The 24,682-nt window shown below is 35.1% G+C and overlaps 2 protein-coding genes across 3 annotated transcripts in view; one reads left to right on the top strand and one right to left on the bottom strand.

The window, feature by feature from the left end:
- Positions 1-24,682, bottom strand: part of RALGPS1 (Ral GEF with PH domain and SH3 binding motif 1) — a 131,240-nt gene that overhangs the window by 61,153 nt on the left and 45,405 nt on the right. The window lies entirely within an intron of this gene.
- Positions 433-23,602, top strand: ANGPTL2 (angiopoietin like 2). The gene is made up of 5 exons (XM_009683135.2): positions 433-938; positions 10,032-10,887; positions 20,729-20,922; positions 21,170-21,440; positions 21,928-23,602. Exons 2-5 carry the CDS (start codon positions 10,080-10,082, stop codon positions 22,125-22,127), a joined length of 1,473 nt encoding a protein of 490 aa, XP_009681430.1. The 5' UTR covers positions 433-938; positions 10,032-10,079; the 3' UTR covers positions 22,128-23,602.

A 24,682-nucleotide genomic window follows, 5' to 3' on the forward strand; every position in this document is an offset into this window, starting at 1 on the left:
TTTTAGTTGGGTCTAGTTTTTACATGTTTAGGTACTACGAAAAAGAGCTCATGACTCATGTTTATGAGAAGTTTCAGTTACAGAAAACAATTTAAAAACTGCATATAACTGTAATAAATATATTACATAACACCACGAGTGAAATCCTGGTCTTTTCTTAAAAAAACAAAACAAAACAAAACAAAACCTCTACAAATTACTGTTGTCGTCTTAAATGATTTGCAGTTTTTCAGCTCAGCTATCCAGAGGAAAGCCTCACTTATGCATGCTGCCAAAGCCTGCAGAGGCAGTCTCCTGCACGCCAGACTACCCTGGACTGCCGAGCGCTGTGAGGTCACCGTGCAAACGCTCGGTTTCAGCCAGCCCTCTGCTGCTCGTGGTGAGGGGGAGGCCCCGAATGTGTCTTTTGCTGGTGGATCCCTTGTACTTGTGGGAGGAGGAAAGAGGCTTATCCAACCAGAACTTGTCAGCTTGTTGCATGCTTGCTCCCCGCACCCCCCCACCAGGATGTAAGTCCACCACAAAGGAACTGAGGTTCAAATAAGGCTGCTTTAGCCTTGCAAGAAACGATGGACTTAAAACTTTAGAACTGGAATACTGAGGTCTCCTCTTTCACTAAAAGAAAGTCTAACTGTACCTCCACACTTGCACTGTGGGGACGCGTGGCTTAGACTAAGTAGCCAAACTGTGAAAAATCTTAAAGAAAAATAGAGAAAAAGAAAGGAAATAATTTTGTAGAACATCTAGCTACTTACTCTTCTAATTACAGTACGTTATACAGAGCTTTTCAGCTGTAGATTTTAGGTCACGTTCACTGAAGAGAGATACTTCTGATACAATCAGCTAAGTGAGATGTCACAACTCCTATGGACGAGCTGTTCAGTTAACCTTTGATGAAAGCACGCTAAGGACTGAAGAAAGAAGCCAAAGGAGACAGGGTAAGAATGCTGCCGCAGCACAGCTGATTGCATTTAAAACATACAGATGTTTTTCTATGTCCAGGGTCCAAAAACTGACTGCTTTGGATAACAAATATGTTTTCTTGCAGGGAAGATGTCATAAAATGCAAAAAGACTACCATATGAGCGAATGAAAGATGTTACTGCTCCCTAATATATGCAACAAGATTGTTTTTTCCTTTTTTTAAGCATATTAAAATACAGTTGTTAAAATAGTTGAGACATTTTATGCTGTTACACAGTAAAAAGACTACTTGCTGTTATTTTCAAGAATATGAAATGTATTTTATCTTATTTAATTCTGCATGTAATTTTCGGCTTCATGCTTTCCTCAAACTGACTGCAAATGTATATGAATATTACACGCCTTTCAACAAACTTTCTATGACAGACTAATTTCTATAATACCACTTCAAAAGAACTACCTGTATTAAAAATTATCTCCAGTCAATCTTTCTTACATTCATGTCTGATCAAGGAGATATAAAAATTCCTGCAACTTTAATAGGTTCTATAAAATAAACATTTGAAAATTTTTGCAAAAATTTCATTGAAAAAAAAGAATACAGCATTTATGAGTACCTTTATATGAATATCTTTATGTAAGCACCAAATATTTACTTTATGATCTAACTACAATTTTTCATGAGTAAAAAGAGTCACATTTATGAAAATGTGAGACCTATGTTTAAGGGCTATTATGTACTAAGTGCGCATGTGCATATGCACACACACGCGTGTGCACGCGCACACACACACACACACACACACACACAGAGAACAAACACTTTTTGGTAGTGATTGGATTAAGGAAAATAAGGTGAGGCCACTGCTAAGGGAAGTAATAGCAAAAGCAGTGCTCTTTCAGTAATTACATTCCCAGTCTATGACAGAACTTCAGTAAAGCACAAAGAACAATCCACTAACAATGTTACTAAAATTTTTGATAATACAGAAAGAAATTTCACACTTCTAGTAACAAAAAGGTTACATTATTTTGCCAAAAACTTGGAAAAAAAAGATATACTGCACTAAAGGATATATAATCCTTTGAAGTTTCTTGCAGCACTTGGTACCATTTCAAAACAAAAGTTCTCCAAGTACTAGTTAAGATACCCTCGTTCTGAAGGGTTTCATTAGTCATCCCTTCCCCTCAGTGAAAAAAAATCTTTACTTCCAAGAACAATGAAGCAGTGTTTGAAGTTAGATTCTACCACAATTTGAAATGGACAGAAAAAGCTAAGTATGGAATGCATTAAAGTAACAGTCTGTGAAGAAATTAATTTAGTTTGTGTCAAAAGCGTCGCACTGCTTACAACAGAATCTAGTAAATAGTGGCAAAAACGCAAAAATCACTCCATTCCATAAGCTTGGAGTTAAGCTTTTCAACTTGCCTTTACATCACCTCTTCTTAACTGAAACTGCATGCTCGTGTAAGTCCTTCCTCATCCTCTATTATATTCACTTTAAAACTTTAAGCAAAACTTTAAAAGTTTTTCCTAATACTCGTGGCATGCATACTACTGTGCAGTATTTTCACTGTGAATTGCTGTTTCCTCTTACCAAACCCTTCAAAATAAGAATGCTCAGTTTAGCAGTAGTTCCGTTCACCTAAAACCAGACTACAAGTTAATTCTAAAAGAAAATCCATATCAGTTTAAGTCCCTACCCTCAGAAAAGACACCAAAAATTAACAAATCACATTATCTATGACAGCTACAATGAAAAATTGTGAGGCTAGATTAATATAATTCTATGCAAGAGAAGATTTGGGAGGAGGAGGAAGAACAGAGGAGTGAATGTTTTGAGAAAAGAGGCAGGCAATAAGAAAGCAAGCAGCTTCAGAAAATTAATGCGTATCTTCCTTATCACAATGCTGCTGTGAAATCCAGATCAAATTACTGGCCTGGTGCCTGGAACATGCCAGCTAACTGTAAGTCCACAAGCACTGACTATCAAAGGATTCTGCAGAGGTAAAACTTAATGTTTATCTTAAAAAAACAAAACAAACAAAAAACCCCTAAACTTTCTATAGCAGGATTTTACATTTTCAACACCTTTGCTCCATCTGCTTTTACAATCCAATTAAAATGTACAACTGTGCACTAACTAATCTAAAAGCCCCCTTTTTAATATCACAGGCAAAAATGTATTAAAGAAACACTGAAGATTTGAATGAGTAAGTGTGCATGCAGGTCTAAATGCAGAGTTGAAGGCACATATTTTAATAATTAAACTGATTATCTAGAGCCTGTTAAAATATTCAGATAGGTGTAAAAACCTATATTCAACAAACACGAGATTTTGCACACTAATATTTTCTCTCATTTCCCTGTATAGTTGTTTTGCCTTAAAAATTAACAGTGATACTGTAATACAGATATGTTTATTTTGACACACTGAATCATTCTGTGACAAAATCTGTTTCAGTTGTGTGTTGTGTGTAGGTCACGTTATTACGGTGAGACTAGCAGTCATTTGATGGGCTGGCTTTTCTACATACCTTACATGCTGTGATATCTTTGGTGCAGTTTCCTCAAGCATTTACATATATAAAAGAAGGCACTTTCACAAAAGGCACCTTGAGGCATGTTAGCTCTTATAGTAATTAGGGCTGAAAAGATAAACTGGATTATTTGATCATTTATTCACGCTTAGCTTGATACTTGCTCTTTCTTCAGAAGAAACATTTGGAAAATTTACAGGAAATCTTCACTGAACAACTAATGAGGATAGGAATAAATTGTGAGTGTTGTACCTTGCCCGTCCACTCTTCAATGAAATGAAAATCATTTATTACCAAAAAGATAAGTGTGACACATAAATAGAAACACATATAAAAGACCGAATGAAATAAATAATAAGCCAAATGAACCAAAACTGTGTGGAATTAGTTCTCTTAAAGGTATTACACTACGATTGCCTTTTGTGGAGTCTGAGCGACAGTGACAGAAATGGGCAGCAATTTGTTTTAAGAACAGTAGTTGTTATCTCAGAAGATACAATGAGTTAAATGGGGAATCCTATTTTATTTTGACAGTTTACTGAGCACTCCGGCTTTAAGTGCAAGACACTTAGAAAAATCTCTTCCTTCACTCTATTTTATAATGATTTTATAATGATTATCATAACCTGAAGCCTGACAGAGACTAAAAATGCCTCCTCAGTTCCTAAGCTGCAACATACAAACCACTTAAAATCTATTTTAACATTTTTTTTATAAGAATTGCTGCTATCTTTATCATATAGCTGATTTTGAAGTATTAGCTCCTCAAACCAAATCTAACTATACTGCAGCTCAAATGATCACTGAAGTCCCTAGAAATCCTCTTGTGTAACATCTTGGTTTTACCATGGAAAATTGCCTTCTCTGTAAAGCAGTCGCCAAGGCTAGATATAGTTTCACGTATCATTTGTACAAAAGCTGCATTTATATTGCTCAATGCATGAGCTTTCATACCTACAGTCCTCTAGCTTAATAACAGTTTACTATATATAGAGAAAAACAGGATCCGCAATAAGCAATGCTAATGCATTAACTTACTGGCTCCTTTTATGTTCCCTGTCTGTAGGAGTAACCCATGCCAATGAAATTTAAGATATAAAAACTTGTATTTTACTATGAAGTTCAGACAATTCTTTTTATACATTTTTGTCATGTTTACACTTTTCCAGACAAGATCTACACAGCTCATTATTTTGCTTTTTTATTTGTCTGTGATGCTACAGCACCGGTGATATCTTCCTTAAATATCAAAATGTTTTCTCCTTGAATTGATTTGTAAACCAAATACAGCATAATAAAGTCCAGTGTTTAGCCACCAACCAGTGATCTTCCTATGGTCTCAGCTCTTTTTTGTAGAGCACTGAAAACGTGAACTGTAGAAAGAACAGAGACGAGACCTTGCAGAGACTAAATATCAAAATCTCAATGGTTGAAAGATATCACATTGCAAAATCCCCTTAGGTCAAAATGCAACAGTGATGACAATATAAATCAAAGCTTTTGTGACCACCTTTCTTTCCAACATTAAATAGCAAACGTCTCATTTATGTTACTAAAAAATTTCATTCAACAAAAAAACCCCATAACACTGAAGAGTTACTGGTTGCATTTTCAAAGAAACTTAATACACTAGTATGTTCTTACAAGACATATTTTTCAGCAGATGGAGATGTACCTTCATTCTTATTTACACACAAAAATCTCATGGATATGTAAAATATTTCATGCAACCTGAAAAAGATGGTTAAATACAAATGTGTGCATGTCAATTTTTGTAAATATGAGGTCTTCTGAAAAATGGCATCAGAATTATAAATATTGGAAAAAAGGTATATATCTTGGAATATCCACAATGAAGTGCATATTCTGTTATGAGTAGCTTAAAAAAAACCCCAAACTACTGACATTGCCACCTTTAATACTTCTTCTTAAGATAAGCCAATAAAAAAAAAACAAAACAAAACTCTGAACATTAGTGCAGCAGCAATATTTTCACATAGAAATTTTTCTTAACTTCACCATTTCAAGATCATGACAGTGATAAATTATAGGTGAAACATCTCTATCATTTCAGATGATAAAGTATGATGATGATAAAATTTCAAATCTTGTTGAAAGGCCACCTGTAAGCTTTAAGATATTTGTAACAATCAAGAGGTATTACCTTTTGACTGAACACAAGTCCTATATAAGTGCTCTAGAGTACATGATGGAAAAATAATTTCAAGTAAAAGTCAAAGAAAGATTTTATTTGCTTTTTCCATTTAAGGGACAGGAAAATGCAGTCAGACGCTGAAACATCTGATGTCCCTTCAAAAAATTTCCTCTTTTTTTCACCAGACAATGGGAGCATCCTTAGTTGAGCAATCAGTGAAAGAGCAAGCTAACTCATTATCTACTTCCAGTCACATACATAGATAGGCGAACGTTTGGTCTGCAACCTGAAATTTTACCAAAGCACTTATTTTGATTAGGAGTATGAAAACTATTACAGTTATAACCCATAGAGCAAAGTTGCCAAAAATCTTCACATAGATGCAGTTATATTGGCTAAAGATAGAAGAAAAAAAATGTTTTTGCATGAATAAGGTACTATATACTACCAAGTAGTGTAAATTTATAAAAAATAAAATAACCTTGGTTTTAGTGGCTTATGTACTAGGAGTTTAGCAATATAACTGTACCAGCTCAGGTCCCATGAAAAATCCATTTAAACATACGCAAGCCTTGAACAACTAGAATCTAAACACAGAAACTACTTCAAACATTAATACTTCTTCTAATTAGAAGTTCTATTTGATGTTCAATTAAACTCACACTTATATCCTCTTTTTAAGTGTGATTCTTGCACTGCTGCTATTTTGCTGGTATGCTTGTTTATTGGAGAAGTTTTGTTGGTGTGCATGAGAATAAGAGTGGCATGCTGTACTTCCAGTAATTAAGAAAATTTGCAGCAACCTGCAAGCATGCATTTATATAACATAGCTATATGCAAAGGAGAGGTGGGAGCTGAAAAACCTACAGATACTTAAGAGCAATTTTGCACTGAGGATAAACATGGTCCAAGTAATACAGCCAGCTCCCTCACAGTCCAACACAGAAGAACTGGGGGTGTGGGGAGGGGGCAGAAATGGAGAAACAAGGAAAAATGAGTGATCAGCAAGAAGCAGCACTATTTAAGGGCAAAGTATGAGCAATTACTTGGCACAAGTACATCAGAAGAAAACTGAAAGCTAACTGCTAGAGAACCAATAAATAAGATCCTCCTCCTCTCTCATGGGAAAGGAACCTTATGTCTTAAGAATTTGATGCGCTCCTACTCAAAATAGAACAACAAGATATTCAAAAGTATTAAAGAATGCTACCCTTCCTTAAATTTGTTTCTATGGCTTCCGCCCCCACCTCCCCCAGTTTTTCCTTCTCTCCTTGAAAGATTAATCATGCAAAACAGTTGCACAAACATGCATGTTGGTTATAAAGTTCATTTCATCCAACTACAGAACAGAAAATTGATATCCATCTTCTGTGGACAGTCACAATATGCAACAAATAGTCCCCAATCTGAACTATTTATTTCAACTGAACAAGTACAGACAATATAAAGTAGAAAAGAGATCACTTCACAAATGGACTCCGCAGGAGGAAGGGCATCTGAAGGCAGGATGGTTCATGTTGCTATTTGTATGTGGAACGTTCTTATCTTACCAATGTACCTTTCCTTCCAGTGTTTTGTCTTATAGAAATACCACCTTAGGATAGGTGACAGGCAGACAAGAGGTCATGAGAAAAAGTAGTATTTCAGCATGGTCTAGTCATGGTGATATCCTTCATTGATGGTTTACTTTCTGCATTTTGAAGGATGTTAAATAGACGTGTTAAGATGAGGGTGTTTTCCATTGTTTTATTTAACAACTCTTTAAAAAATATTGGATAAAATAAAATTGTTATATATTGCTCAGAATTCTTCAGCCTGGGAAAAGAATGTTCACCCCAATTCCTGTGCTCAGTTAGAGACATGAGATGCTGTAACAAGAACACAAGTGAACTTTGAGGAAAAATCTAGTTTCCTTTCAGTGGTCACCATAAATGCAGTTTTGGAGGGGGGAAAAAAGTCTTTCAATTCAAATATTGAAATAAAACCCATATTACACCCACTATGCCAGAGACATTTGCAAGAACAGTTCATCTGTGTAGAAATATGAGCCCTGGAAAACTGCCAGGGTCTCCAAGTGTGACCTGCTGTGCAAACGCTGATTATGCAAGTTAAAGCTGTCTGGAGTGAATTTAATTTATGTTCCCTATTTTCCAGGATTCCAAATAACTTTGCTTTATTTGCGGCAGCCATGTCAAACTCCAAATTTGTATCTGACAAGTTTTCAAGATTCTCGTCAAAGTCTATAACGCACAATCCCTTTCTATTTGCAAAATGAAAATGAGTTTTTTCCAAACCACGTAAGAAATTGAGGCATAAAAACCCTTTGGAAAGCATTCAGAAGGATCAGTCCTGCTCACTTTTGTTTAAAACATTTACAGAAATAGCTACAGCACTTCTATGGTTTATTTCAAAACAACAAAAGAATGTGACCGACTGAGAGCCATACCTCTACTCACTAGGAATAATTACTTAAGCATGCATATCCACCTTATCTTGAAACTCACTAAAAATTTTACTTAAAAGTCAGCCGCTGCCTAGTATCAGAGAATCATGGAATAATTCAGAGTGGAAGGCACCTCATCAGGTCATTTGGTCCAACCTTTTTCTTGCAAAGCAAGGTTAACTTCAGTATTGAATCAGGTTGCTCAGAGCCTTGCCCAAGTCAAAAGTTTGCATATTTCCAGAAATGGAGATTCTACAGCCTCTCTGGATGACCTGTTTCAGACCTTGGCCCCTCTCCTCATTATGAAATCCTTTTTTCCTAACATCCCAAATGAATTTTCCTTGAGGCAATTTGTACCCATTGACCCTTGTATTTTCACTGTGCACTTCAGAGAAGAATCTCTTGCCTTCTCTATGAATGTCTATTAAGTAGCTGAAGACAGCAATAAGATCTCCTTTTCACCTTCTCTTCTAGAGGCTAAACAAATCCAGCTCTTCAAGTCTCTCCTCATACATCATTCATGTCTGCCAGCCCCTAGCCATGTTGGTGGCCCTCAGCTGGACTCGCTCCAGCTTCTCAGCAGCTGTTAAAATCATCATTTCATGTCATTAAAAAAAATTTCACTGTACTGAATATGACCAAGCAGTAAGCTGACAGTTACTTAAACTCTGAACAGTGATTCCACGTGAAGTGTTTTACAAGCATAACAAAATATGATGATAACATCACCTAGGTTTAAAAAAAAAAAAAAAAAACACACACACCCCCCCAAACAGGCTTTATACACTGAACAGGCTCCATATGGTATATTTAAAAAAACCAAATTATATATACAAATGCATATCAAAATTCAACAACAAAGAGTTATCAGACATACACAATATCTAAGTCCTGTTTATGTAGCTGACTAGAAAGTGTTCTCTAATAAGGACATTCATGGCAGTAGTGAAGAGCTGAGCTCATGTTTGCTAGAAGAACTTTGCCTATAAACTTCTGGTATTCAGGTCATTGCAAACTTTTTAAAAATAGTTCAAATTTCTACCTCAAATATGAAGATGCTCTGAGGACTAAATTAAACTAATTTCAGCAAAATAGTACTGTTGTAGGATATCAATAAACATCAGTAGATAATTTTAACAGGTGAGGGATTTTCTTCATTCCCTGGACACATCTGCATGTGCATTTCCTGTTCCTCAATGACAGGCCATTAAGTGAAGTGATCAGGGTGCCCTCAATGACAGGCCATTAAGTGAAGTGATCAGGGTGCGTGTAAAGAGAATGGAATGTTTCCAGGGAGAGTTGCAATAAATATTTTAGTCACAAGTTCTCCTAGTCTGGAAAAACAACAGATCTCACTACCTATGATATTTGGGCAGTAGAGTTTTTAATTTATAGTTATTAAGGATGAAAAAAGAGCATCCCCTCCTTTAAAAAAAAATAAAAAATTACTGTAATGTTCAAGACTGCTGACCAAAGTAAAATTGTTGTTTCATACAAACCATATCTCTTGCAATGTACAAATCTTTTACTCTACACAGTTATAAAATACTGCAAAACAGCTATTAAATACTTTCAGAACTTTCAAGAGTACAGATTTAGTAACATTTTGTTCACATTTAAAGGTTATACTTGTAATTGTAAGAAATGAAAATGTAATTGAAGTGAAAGCATCAATGTTGGAAACTTTTGTGATATTTGACTGGAAGAAAGGTTTTTTCAAATCCTGCTATTTATTATTTAATTTCTTGTGATATTTGGCAGGCTTTAGATAAGCCAGCAACTAACTATACAGTTCTGGTCATAGAAGGATACAACTAATCCTGCCGGACAAGAAAAGTTTCTCATTCATTCACATATATCTCAATTACTATATAATATTATTTTGTAAGCTTTAAAACAGATTCACCAGTTGTTAAGTTGTAACTGATTTCCTATTTGTTACTTACTGTTAAATTTATTTTAAAACAGATTTTAAAAGTTCTTTGTAGAAGAAAATTTGTCCAGAAATAAAGGAACATGATGACAGCGAGACTCATCTGTTTAATGTTAATAACTGCTCTGGGAGCTACTGCAAGCAAAACACAGGAATTTGAAAGCAATGATGAGGAAACAGAGCAAGAATTCATTTATACGAACAGGTATAAGCGTTCCAGTGACACACAAGACAAGTGCACTTACACCTTTATTGTACCTCAACAGAGAGTGACAGGTGCCATTTGTGTTAATTCTAAGGAACCTGAGGTTCTACTCGAAAACAGGGTAAATAAACAAGAACTACAATTACTTAACAATGAACTTCTTAAACAAAAGAGACAAATAGAAACTCTCCAGCAATTGGTAGAGGTGGATGGTGGGATTGTTAATGAGGTTAAACTTTTACGAAAAGAAAGCAGAAACATGAACTCTCGTGTCACACAACTCTATATGCAGCTACTACATGAAATTATCCGAAAACGGGACAACGCCTTAGAACTTTCCCAACTTGAGAATAAGATTTTGAACCAAACTGCAGATATGTTGCAGCTTGCAAACAAATACAAAGACTTAGAGCACAAGTACCAACATTTGATGTCAATTGCCAATAATCAGTCAGTAATAATAGCCCAACTGGAAGAACACTGTCAAAGAATGCCATCCATAAAGCCATTGCCACAGACTCCACAGGCACCAAACAAAGTGTACCAGCCTCCTACTTACAATCGCTTTATTAACCAGATATCTACTAATGAGATTCAGAGTGATCAGAACTTAAAGGTTCTGCCACCTACCTTACCAACCATGCCTGCAGTTACTAGCATTCCAACTTCAACTGATAAGCCATCTGGTAAGTAATTTTATTGGCATGCCTACATTAACTTATGCTAATACACAGCGAATAACAGTGTAATTATATCAGAAATGCAGATAGATTTTTTTTTTTTATTTAGGAAAACAAATGCAAACAAATGGATTTGAACTGACTGAGATTCTTCGTTAACTCTAAAGTCTATGTATATTGAGCCAATTGAACCAACTACTAAAGTGGCAAAAGCCCATCCAACGGGAGAGCTTAACATCATAATATAGCAGCATAACTGGACCTGTGCTTTTCTGGGCCATTGGACTTGTGGTTGCTAAAGTACGTTTAAGTACTTTAACACCATTTGCCACAAGGTTCTAATCCTCTTCTCTCAATTATAAAAAAATTCATTACTGTGATTCAGAAGTTCTTCAGACATTGTGTTACTGCCATATTATCCTCAGTTAAGGTTATCAGAGGTTTCAGTTACTGCAATAGTCCATTTTAAGGTTATCTCTTGTGAAAAGCAAAGCTCTATGGAAACCATAAGTTACACTAGTTTCAAGTTTGTTACTGGTACATCTTAAGTATTAAAAAAAAAAAAAAAAAAAAAAACCCAAAACACTCAAACCTCCAAACTGTTAATGTATGATAGGATACCTCAGAAACTGACATCCTAAGACAAAGCATAAATGTAACTGAAGACTGTCTAGAATATTTAAACAAATGTCTCTCTTAACACACTATAGTTTGGACAGAGTTCACAGACTAATATTCTAAACTGTGGAAGATGTGTCAAATTTCAGCTTGTTACATCCTGGCTTTCCTGACTTCAGCATAATATTACTAGTTTGACCTGTTTTCAAAGTTTTTTTTTTTTTTTTGGGGGGGGGTGGGAGGAGATAGGAAAAGGAAAACATGTAGCTGAGTGAGATGATGGAAGAGCTCGTGAGCAATCTAACTGAATTAAAGAGTTAACCATGAGTTTTATTTTTAGACTTTAAGCCAAATTTAAGTCACATTTGGGATTTAGATGTGAATGGCCATCATTAACTCTACATACAGTGCACCATTTGAGAATAGATCTGAAGTTAATTAAAATCAATAGAAAGACTCCCAGTGAAGGAAGGAAGTTTCACATTTGTTCTGCACAAAATCTTATTTCTCTCCTTATCTTTTAGTTTGCTACATTTGATTTGTTCCAGCAAATTTCCAACAACTGAAGTTAAGCTATCTTTCCTTCACCCTCTATTTTTGACAATGAACATTCAACACCTTTTCCTCAGCATCCAGAACATTTTCCATTCAACATATCTCAAACAAAATCCCTTCCCAAAGGTAACGCTCTGAAAGTTTCTCCAGCTAATTGTCCATAGGTGTCTGGAACGAATTTGAAAAACCCTACTTAGGCCCAGCCACTGAAAATCATCTACATATGATTTTATCCAATCCTTTGTGTACTGTGACACAGGCTGAGAGTTCAAGACAATGCTCTTCACTATCCATCTGATCATAGCTGACCTGTTAAATAAAAACTGAAGCAAAAAGGAAAAAAGAAGTATTAAATGTCTTCTCCGTTTCATCCATTGGCAACTCTTCTTCCTCACTCAGTAGCAGACCAATGCTTTTCTCTTGATCATGGACTTAACACTTCTCACCAGTTTTATTTTGTTGATGCTGCACGTAATGGCCATGAATTTGACACAGCTAGTATTTCTCGCGTTAGTGAGCAATTTGATGCAGATTCTACCTTGTCTGAGCTTTCTTTGACATTTTCAATGCTCTTGAAAGGCTCATGATTTAGCCAGGGCACTTTCTTACCACCCTCCCTAGTCTTCCACATTAGCAAAATCCATTACGATGTCCTTAACAGAGACTCTTTAGGAAACTTGTAGACTCTTTTGTTGGACTCATTTTCTACAGAACCTTTCTACTCATTCTCTGAATTTGCTGAATTCCATTTCATTCATGTCCATTGCTTTGTTTTGCTTTTCTATTCACTTTCCTTTCTTAAGAATTGTGGACATCATTATTTCATGGTCAAGATCACCTACACTGCTTTCCATTTCTCATTTTCAATCAGTTCTTTCCTACTTACTACGTTCAAGTCTAGTATATCCTGTTCTCTCTTTGCTTTCTCCATTTATGTATTTAGGTGTTTGTCCCCAACAAATTCCAAAAACTTGCTATATGTTCTTTATCTGCTGTAGTCTTCTCTCAAACAGATAACCAGGTAGTTACAAGTTAATAATTCAATAAAATAATCAGTCCAAAACAACTTTTATTGCCATACAGTAAAAATCGGTGGACAGCAGAACATGCATTTTCCAGAACTTTTCTGGAACTGTCAAGTGAAACATAACATCTAAGATTTCCTGTAGACAGCTATGTATTGTAATATTTTTATTAATTATTCTCCTAACAAATCCACTAACATTTATTATTTCTGTCTACCTAAACCACTTTTATCACTAGGATTATTTAACATGCAAAGGAGGGTAGAAGGGGTTTTCTACAGTAAAAGCAAAGCAAGTGCAAATGTTCGGTAAATACATACCGGGAATATAGAAAATATCTATCAAGTGATAGATGGAACAAAATTAGAGGGCGTAAGGGAAACTGCACAATTTTGCAAGTGGAATGTCAGCATGCGTAAGTACAGTCTGTGCAGTACAGAGAGATGAATGTAGAGATGGATGGCAGCATGTATAACTTTTTTTTAAGTTTAATAGTGATTGTATCACAACTTGAAAAAAGAAGAGCATGCTGAAGAAATGCTTCCATCAAGATACAGGAAATAAAGGTGCAAATAACATAGACGTCTCAAAGACTACAATAAAGGACAATAAAAACTATTGGACAAAGTATTGTGATTTGTATTTGTAGCGTATTTTAAATATTCTGATGTCTTTTTGGATAACAAGCATCTGAACATATATTAATGTCATGTACTTTCTTAAAAACAGAAAGAAAAAAACTTTAATAACCTGTAAAGGAACCCCCTGGAAGTAAGGGGCAGTAAGTGCCAAAAATCAAAGCACATTTAAGTTAATTATGTGCATGAACTGCACAGAAAGTGAAACTTTTATTCTTAACTTACTTCACTTATTTCCCTTTCATTTGTATTAATGGTTTTAAATTAAAATTACTATTAAACCTTACATGAATCCAAGCTTCCAGAGCCCTGTGAAGCACAATTTACTACTACTGAATGCTATCAAAGGCAGAAAAGATATGTAAGAGCCTGAGATATGACACCTCATATCAGTAAAATGCTATGTAATGTGAAAATATCAATGTAAAGTAGAATTAGATAAATCTCATTAATTCATAAGAACACTCCTCAGCCATAAGCACGAGCAAATACAAGATAGGAATTTGGAGGAGAGGGTACAGCAAAATCACGCAGCTCCTCATTCTTTAGTTTTTTTTCTACATGTTAGAAAAACATCTGGTAAAGTATTTTCTATTTAGCACAACTTAATTTTTCAAGTTAGGACCAAGAAGTGAAATGTGATTAGGGAGAATTTTCCGCCCACTTTTATATAACATGCTTTTCCTTTAAGGACAAAAATCCTGTCTTCAGAATCTATTTTTCATTGTTATCTGCGAGTTAATTGCATCACAACAGTTGAGCATATTCAATTTATCCTATTACATTATTAACTAAGCCTTCAACAACAGTTAAATCACATGGATCTGAAATCATTCAGATCAATTCAGGCCAAAAGTGTTCTGTAAAGAGAACGAATTTGAAGGCAGGCTTCAGTGACTACAGCTTTGACACAAGCACTTCCCTTAATGTTGCTTGAGTTCTAGTGTTACAAGGTATTTTTAAAAACTAATATATCCAATTCAGGAACTGCTTCCTTCAAATGACCAAACAACCTGTTTTATGTAACATGTAACTTTAGACATGTAACTTTAAATATTGTCAAAATGATACAATAACAAGTCCAGTGACTAGGGTGCTGGAAAGGCGAAAGCACTGCATTATAAAAAGATGTCACTGCGTAATTCCTAGGTAGCATTTTAAACAACAGAAAAAATGCATACCAAGGTGAAGTCTGGTATTTCAGATCAGAATCTAGCCTTGTGCTACATAAATCTAAAATATACAATAATCTATGTACAACATAATTTTATTTGGCAATAAATATTCCTAGATGCTGAATTCTGAAGAATTTTTAAGAATACAATCCAAACAGAACTATTGACTGCAGAAGAGAGGGAGTAAGGAGATGCAAGGCACAAAGACAGGGCTTGAAGAAATGTAATCACGTGGTTTGTTAGCAGCATTACAGACACAATTTTTTAAACCTTTTTCATGTTCTTCAATTTATCCTAAGACCCTTTCCTCTCCCATTGTCAAGGACAGGTCCAAGTCTAAAGCAATACAGTGGATCTCAGACAATCATCAAAAACTACTATGATCTTTATGTATGCATGATTTGTTCACTACACAATTCTGTCTCCATCCTACGCATTTATCCAAATTTATTCTTGCAGTTAAAAGTGCATTTTCTCCAACAAACAGGCTCCTAGATTACAAAGGTACTACAGCTCTACTCCTCAAAGGTCTGCTTGACTCCCTAGAAGTAATTTTATCAAGGCTACTCATCTGAAAGTTAGGATCCCCCTGCTCTTTCAAGTAAAGATAATAAGCCCTTGTTTGTAAAGCACACTAAGATTTCAGAAGGAAAATAATATATTTACATTTTATTATAAAAAACCATCAAGAATCAGAAAGATCTAGTAAGAGAACTGTCCTTTTCACCTAACAGCAGTATGTACGCTATAGAGGAAGTTAGTATAATTGCTCCCCAATCTTTTTAAATCTAAAATGGCAACATCTGTCACTGCTGGCCCAGCATCTTTCATAACAAAGAAATTAATAAAGAAATATCTGAATAGCTGCACAGTTCCATAGTTGAATGGTAAACTGCAATTTACATAACTCTACAGTTGTTGTCTTTTTCATATTTATAGTTCATAAATTGTGTCATAAGAAAAAATATTATAACTAGCATGCTGTCACTTTTACTTCAGTAAAAACTGATATAAGGCATCTGAAATGAAGAGAAGTGAATTTAACCATCTTACAGTTCCAAACACATCCCGTATTACAAAATAAAGTCCTCTTCTTTCTACACGTTTTTTCTACACCAATATTTATAAAGCAAGCTAGTGCATGCTGCTTAGAATTTAAAATCTTCAGAGCACTGATGCTCTTACTGTAATGACTTTCTACAGTATCATGACAGTAAACCCCCGGCCCTACACTCTGGTGTTACTTCAAAACAAAAACATTATTGTGACTATGATGCAAAACAAGATACTCATTTAGAAATACTTACGTGTCATGTTTGAAGTATCCTTCCATACCTACTATTACACATTTACTGTACTGAAGTATCATTTAAATGTAAACTAAACATTTGCTCCAAATGTGGTTTCAAAATAACAAAAAAATTAACGTGTCTGATTTAAGAGAGCAAGGCATACAGGAATAGCATCTTGTCAAAAAAAGGAATATATAAAATATTGGATTATTTTCTAGCAGTGACATTATCATCTATTCTGATCTCCTGCTAGATGATAAAAATGGATGGTTGCATAATAATACTAGCAATAGATCATTAAAAAAATAAATTACGAAAGACTCAACCAGTCTTACAGTAAAATGTATTTAGCCTTCCCTCCCCCAAAACAACTCATGGAATGCATTATAAAATATGGACATCATCACTGGAGGTACAGTAATTTTAACAGTGTATGCTTTATAACATACATACAAGTCAATTTATCTGAAAGGATCAGAGTGTCATGCTTCGATTCATGCATTTCCCAGAAAGGTTTATTTTATGATGAGGGATAAAAAAATGCCCCAATGTTTCTGCTACTGATTTTTTGTGAAAATAAAGGAAAACGTTGGTACTGATTCCCAGTAGAACTTGGGATTTCAAACATAACGATTCACAAATTGTTTACATTCAATTCTTATTTATTCCTTCCTTCTTCCCACTCATCCCCAAAAGGCAGACAAGTAGCTGTTGGATAAGTCTAACTCTGTCTGGAAATACTGAACATGTTCACAACACTGAGAAATTATACACAAAATCAGGAAATAGCCAATGAGTCACCTAATAGCAACACCACAAACTGTTCAAAATAATTCTAACTGTATCTTACTCCATTCTACTAAGCAAAATATGAATTCCAAGTAAAATTTCTATAGCCCTGTTTAGGAAAATTGCTCCTTAGACTTGCTTGAAAGAGCTAACAACCTTAGAAAGAGCTAACAACCTTAGAAAATCCTCAGGACAAAGTGCATTAGTTGTGACTTCTATCTATGGCTGGCTACCATTCCTTTCCTGGAGTCACCTAGAGGAAGGGGTAGTGTAGGGCCACAACTCACCAAAACCCAACAATTTTACATACATTAATACTTAATAGCTATAAGTTATATAGGATGCCAATGCAAAAAGCAGATGTGGTCCACCTTCAATAGATTTTGGTTTGCAACACCAAAAAATATAGCCCATAAGGTCAAGTACATCTGCAACAACAATTTATCAGAGTCTGGAATACTACACAGAAGAGAAAAATGCTATTATGTACAGTATGGCTGTATTTTCTGCACAAAAAAGATTTACAGGAATCCTTTATCAAAATATTCTGCTTTGTACAGATTTGGCAGTGCAGCATTGGAAGGGGACTAAACACAAGACGAACAAAAAGTGAATTTAAAAACTGAATTAATTTGATTCATTATCTACATTTGCAATATGCAGAAATACACATACACAACATGAGTGAGACAGACACTATATTCACACTGGTGATTTATGCTTTAATGATGCAATTTAGGCTGATAAATTCCTTATACAAAGTGCTACAGATTTTGTACCATCAAGAAAAATGACTAGATAGAAGAAGTGGGCAAAATTCAAAAATTAAATTGTCAAATGTAATCTGAACAAACAGATTATTGACACAGGGCACAGAAATATTAGGCATCCAAGCCAAACATGTATATGCTTCTGAACAAACATTAGAACTTTTATAAAAAAAGATAAGAGAACTAGACAGTTGGGTCTTTTCTAAAGTTATTGACATAGTAGCCTACCATAAACTTGAAGACAGACAAAATAGTGGAATAGCATAACATCAGTGAATAAACTAAAAGCATTAACAAAAAAGGTAAAACGTTTTCAGGTACCACAGAGACTATTTAAAGATGCCATATTGGAAATTCAGAACTATCCATCTATCCAAAAAGACTGGAAGGACCAGGAGATCTTGTCATGGTTAAGCAGCATGGTAAGCAACCACTATTATAAGAGAGAAGGCATTATTTGAAGCACTGAAGTCCTGTCCAAACATATTAGATATTAGAAAAGAACGTACTCTGTCAGGTTAAATGTCAAGACACACTGAAGTCTCAGGAACAACTTGCAAAAGGCATAAAAAAAACATAATAAATCTGTTTTCTAACGCATCAAGAACAGAAAACTTGACTAAGAGTCTATAGGGAAAGATAAAAGATGCACTCAGAGAAAAATAAGTCAACAATAGGAAATTTAAATTAATTTTTGACACATTCACTGAGCAGAAGCTTTCAGAGGTTCCTATACTGCCTTTGCTATTGGCAAGGAGGATACTCAGGAGCATCTACCTCTGACTGAAATGTTGGTAGAAGAGGTTATAGAACAAATGAAGAAAGTGAACACTAATGAATTGTGAAGACTTGTGCATATTCCCCAAGAGTTCTAAATTAATGTGAGTATGAAACTAGTAACTATTGTGTAATCCCTTACTAAAATCTGCTTCATTACCAGTGGAATGAAAGGTGACAAACGTGGCATTGCTTAAAAAACCCTAACTGATAAAAAAATATTTTAAGAACAGTGGAATAAGCAGTAAACAAATGTGAATCATATCTTTGGATAAGAATCAACCTGGCTTTTGTAATATTGCTTTTGTGTCACTTTTGGAGATTTTTGAAAGGATTAATGCCTACACAAACAGATTTCTGGTTCATATACATTGTGAGGTATGTGAATCATGTGAGTCCTACAGAGATCTGAGTTGGGGCCAGTGTTCTTCAGTACATTCCCTTGCATTTCTGATAAGAGACACATCTTGGACTGCAGGCCTTAGTCAAAGATTTGGAAGGTTAGTGTCTGAAAAAAACACCTCACAAAAGTAGTTGCAATCTCTGCTTTAAAGTTGTTATAATAGTTAATCTTAAAGCACTTTAACAGAAAAGAATCTCATGGGCAGTACAGCATTGCTACAAGGTGGCTTGGAAATAAACTGCAAGATTAGAAAGCTGACTGTATCAAATCATAAACTGCTATGTATTTATTTTTATGAAGATAAGATCAAAAACTTGTAGCTGGCTACTTTAGGAGTTGCTTCCATGATGACTCTGAACTGACATGGTTTTTGTTTTTAATAAGTTGTGCTACATATACATTGTGGTAAAATAAAACCAATTTAAATTATCAGAATTATGTTTGTCTCCTTCCACCTATCATGATAAATCACACAACTATGTCACAGAATACTGTGTCTACATCTAAGCTGCCAGAAATCTCAGCAGCCAATCACAACAGAAATGGAGAAGGGTCTTAGAAGCAGCACTCTATTTAAAATCTGTACATACAGCTAAGGAAACAACAACAACATAGTATGGACACAGACCAAAACATTTGGATCACTTCCCTGTGCACTGACTTCTTGATTAACTACTTAAGGGGGGGGGGGGGAGGGGAAGCTTCTTGCTACAGAACTAATTCATTACTAACTCATTTACTGAGTACAGGGATAGCCCCTACTACTTCCAGTGCTGGACAGTGAATTATGAAAAAGGATAGATGGAGGGAAATAATTTAAAACATAAGTTACTCTTAATATGCTTCAGTATGAAATCAAGGGTCTCTGACCTTGAGGATTCTCATTAACTCCCTCTTCTGCTTGGCAGATACACGAGCATAGCAGCAAAGACTCCTCCAGCTGCTATCTGCAGATACCACCACAGACTACCAAGTTGTTTATATCTAAATTTCTCAGACTCATTAATGTGGAATGTAACTATCTTTCTAGAGAAAATTTCTTTAAAAATCATGAAAAATACTTTCAAAAAGACTAAGCTCTTCTTTATGGACTCTATGAAACTCAAGAAATAACTACGTGTTCCCTTTTCCAAAAATGGAATAGGAATATTTGTAACTTCTGTAAATGTAAAATATTTTAAAAGTCTCCTCATCTACCTAAAATCTCCCTCACTGTATATAACACTCCATGTGGACACTCCATATTAAACATCTGAATTCTTATTTTGTTTTGCTTGTTATCATTTATTAGAGTGACAACAGTAATGCCTACATTATTATTTTATGCTGCTGATTCCATTGCTATTAATGTTTGTGCCAATGACAATTTTGAAAATCTAAAAAGCTGAAAAACCCCAAGACAGAAACTAAGTCAAATTTACCATTTTGTTTTCTAAAGGAAAAATATTAATATTTATCTATAGAATAACTCATGCTTAGCTTCTTTATAAATATAATCAATGTTCTTACACTTCATTTGTCTTAAAAATATTTTAAATAAAATCTATAAATCTACCTGTATCAGTTACTGGGAACTGTGATGTGTGCCAGGAAAAAAAAAAAAGTTGCAACAAATTAATCTGAAGTTTAAAAATGCAGACATAGTAGAAACTATATCTTCAAAAGATAAAAAAACAAATGCAGTTCTTAGCAGAAGCAACTCTGCTGTAAAAAGTTAAGAAAAAACCTAGCAATTCAAACATTGTCCTGTACTAAAGATGTGCTCAATTACTTTTTGACTGCAGAATCCTTCTGTTTTGACACAGGTCCCTGGAGAGACTGTCTACAGGCATTAGAAGATGGCCATGATACAAGCTCCATCTATCTTGTAAAACCAGAAAACACAAACCGACTTATGCAGGTCTGGTGTGATCAACGGCATGACCCTGGTGGCTGGACAGTCATTCAGAGACGGCTGGATGGGTCTGTCAACTTTTTCAGGAACTGGGAAACATACAAGGTTAGGACAAGTGAGCAGTTTTAATATCTTCTATCCTCTAAAAATTACTAGCAAAGTTAAAGTTAAAGAGTGATGATTTTAGAGTCTGGCCAATAGTTCACCTGAAAGGAAAATGTGTTTACCCTTCCAGAAGGGGAAGTCTCTGTAAAATAAGCTATTTGATTTGGTGTACTACTTAAGAATGCACTAGGACTTACCAACGAAACAAATGAACAATATTAACATGCTTCTCTTTCTTCCTTTACAGCAAGGATTTGGTAATATAGATGGAGAATATTGGCTTGGTTTAGAAAATATTTATTGGTTAACAAATCAAGGCAACTATAAGCTGCTCATAACAATGGAAGACTGGTCAGGTCGAAAAGTATTTGCTGAATATGCTAGCTTCAGACTGGAGCCAGAAAGCGAATATTACAAGTTGAGATTAGGACGCTACAATGGCAATGCTGGAGACTCTTTCACTTGGCACAATGGGAAACAATTCACCACGCTGGACCGAGACCATGATGTATATACAGGTAGGAGGCGCCTTCTGGTCTCCTTGATTTTTTTTTTGTAAAAGGAAAAACTTAAGGTCATACATAAAATATTAAAATGAAATCATAATCATGTTTTTAGAGAGCTGACAATTAGTAATTTACAAAGCACAAACTAATTTATGTTCTCAAACCTTATGAGAACTAATACTGAAACAAAAATTCTAAATGAAAATATTTAACATTTGATCTAAACAAGGGTCTGTAAAATATACTATTGGGGGTTGTTTGAGACAGCATTGCTAAACCTTAAAATTGGGTCTAGGGTGAAAAATGTTCCAGTAATGAGTCTATCTCTAGAACTTAAATACACAGTTGGGGCCAGAAAAAGTCTAAATTCACCTGTCTTTTACCACGTGGAATCTGTGCGTTAAATACACAATCAAAAAATTGTTTTGTGCTTAAGTGGTTTGTTTGTTACAGTATTTTTCATTTGCTCCCAGGACTGAATCAGAACTTTCTTTTGCAGGTAACTGCGCTCATTACCAGAAGGGAGGATGGTGGTACAATGCATGCGCCCATTCAAATCTCAACGGAGTCTGGTATCGGGGAGGACACTACCGCAGTCGGTATCAGGATGGTGTTTACTGGGCTGAATTCCGGGGTGGATCGTATTCACTAAAGAAAGTTGTTATGATGATAAGACCTAACCCCAACACATTCCACTGAAATTCTTCTTCTCTTGGTTTGTTTTCCTGTTCTCTTTAAAAAGCATGTAAAGCTATACTGTTATTATCTGAAATTATCTTTTCAGAAACAAGGTATGTAAGATATTGTACATTTATTGCTAAGATATGAGGGCTTGTATATTGTATTTTCAAGAAGCATTCCGGGGGGAAAAAGAAAAAGAAAAACCTGAAATGTCATAACATTCAGAACACTTCTTTGTACTAAAAGCAAGTATTAAGCTTTTTAGAACTGGCAGTTTAGATGGACTGTAGATAAACTTTCTGGTTTTTATTCCCTGTAAATTAAGTCAGATGGTAAAAATACTGCCACAACATTTAAATATTTTTGTATGTTATGATATGTATAAATATTCTCAAATATAGGAAATATTACGAACTGTACAGCAAGAGTTTTATTATTATTATTAGTCATTTGACACAGGAAATCATATCCTTTGAACTACGTAGCTGGTATATGTACATTGGTGAGATTATTCTAATTTAATTGTTGTTAACTGCCATTGATAAAGTTAGCACTATCTGCTCACAAACTCAAATTATATACTCAAGCCATTATTATCAGGATAAATTCAAACTGCCCCCTTCACTCTGAGCCTTTTAATACATCTGCTCCTATCATTTACTGTTCACCTTTGATTCAAATATTTTAGATTAAAAACTCGAGTCATTTTTCATACCAAAATGAACTGGCTACCTATATACAGGAATTGACTCAGATATACAATGGCTATAGCACGTTGTACAGCCAACATGTAATACTAAACAACAAACGTCACACTATTTTGTAGGTGACTTCATTATCTGCTATGTGGCCTCTGCAGTCAGAATGGCTGGATACAAATTAAACGGAATATCCAACTTTGCAGGCAAATGATGGATACCGGTATATAATCTATTTAATCCCCTTAGCCAGTAGATGAAAATTATATAAAGAAGTTCTCTGTAGTCAAGAGCAATTATATTTACAATATTTCACAATTATATTATTGTTTGTCAATTTCTTAAACAGATTTATTCATCTATGTTTAGAGATCAGTAACAACTATGAAATACTGAGTAGGATAGTTCTAATATTCTGTGGAGGTAGGTTTCTAGAACAGATTGTTGTAATGCACATTTCAAAATAGAAATTACCACAAAAAACATTAAGTTAGAGAATGCATATATGAATGAAAGCAAAAGCCCCTGGCAGTTCAATGCATTTTTCAGTAAGCCTGTGAGATTGTGTGTGTGCCTATGCGTGCATGCACACGTGTGCCTATGTGTGCATGTGTGTGTACTCATGCACACTTTTCCCTTGTTACCTCATCACTTCTTTACAAATGTATGATATGCATTAAAGTGATGTTTGTTGTAGCATGTGTTGTATATAACTGAAAGTAGGGTTTTTAATATATTATTAGATTATTCCTGTAACATTGCATTCCTTTAATAAAGCAACAAACGTTATTTTGACATATTTAGATTTCATCCTGTTTCAGTTCAGATTACATAAAGCAAAGAATAGATAATTACCTAATTTCACATAACTACCTCGTAATTCAAATCAGCTCTGACATGCAATTAATATTAAACTGTGTAAAATTTATGGTCTAAAATTGCAACACCAAAAGCAAACCTATTCCCAACTGAGAAAAACACTGAATTTCCAGATATCCCAAGGAGGAAGAAGTTTTTGTAGGTCATACTAAAAGCCACAATTTTCAAATAGTATTCAAGATTCACCTTCAACTGATGTATCCACTGGACTTTGGAAAATAACTGAGTATCTAATGTTTAGATAAGAAATATTAAATGTGTCTATTGGTTCTACAGCCTGGCCACAGTGTTGTAACAAGTAAGATAACATTAAAACAGGATAATTCCTATTGACAGTAACACTGATTACTAGTTTTGTCAGAAGCAAACACACACGTTAGACCGATGCCCACTTCAGATGAGTCAGAGGAACGCATGGCTTGTATGCATATTCAATTTATTATATCGCTATTATCAAAAACCCAAGACTTCCTGAAAATGCTTTAGCCTTAGGTCATGTTTGTACTCCATTCTCTTCCAGTGCTCCCTCTGTAATGCGCTACCACAGCACGTGTAGGTAGAGCACAAAGCATACCACTTAGCTTCTCTCAATATACAACCCATAGAGACTCTAAGATACAGGGGCAGAAAAACAAGTAACACATCACCCATATAGGCAGTAGTTGGAAGAGCTTCTTGTTACTGTTAAGTAACTACTCTGGAGCGTTTGCCCACTTTTACTTTTAAACCATGGGTCCCTATAAACAGTACCTCCCTACATGCACAGGTGCTCTTCCACGTGCCACTTCATGCCTGAAAGCCTCTGCACCTAAAAGCGCTTGGCTTGATGAAGGAAGGCACAGAGCTTCAGGTATCCATTCTGCAGATCTCAATGATGGGGCATATAGCCAGAAAAGCTTTTAAGAGTTGCTTTTCTGTAGCAACAGACCCAGCTACAAATAAGTCTCCATAATACACACTCATGGACCATGTCACTAGTGAAGATGTTAAACAGTA

This window comes from Struthio camelus, chromosome 20, assembly GCF_040807025.1.
Source record: "Struthio camelus isolate bStrCam1 chromosome 20, bStrCam1.hap1, whole genome shotgun sequence".
NCBI classification, from domain to species: domain Eukaryota; kingdom Metazoa; phylum Chordata; class Aves; order Struthioniformes; family Struthionidae; genus Struthio; species Struthio camelus.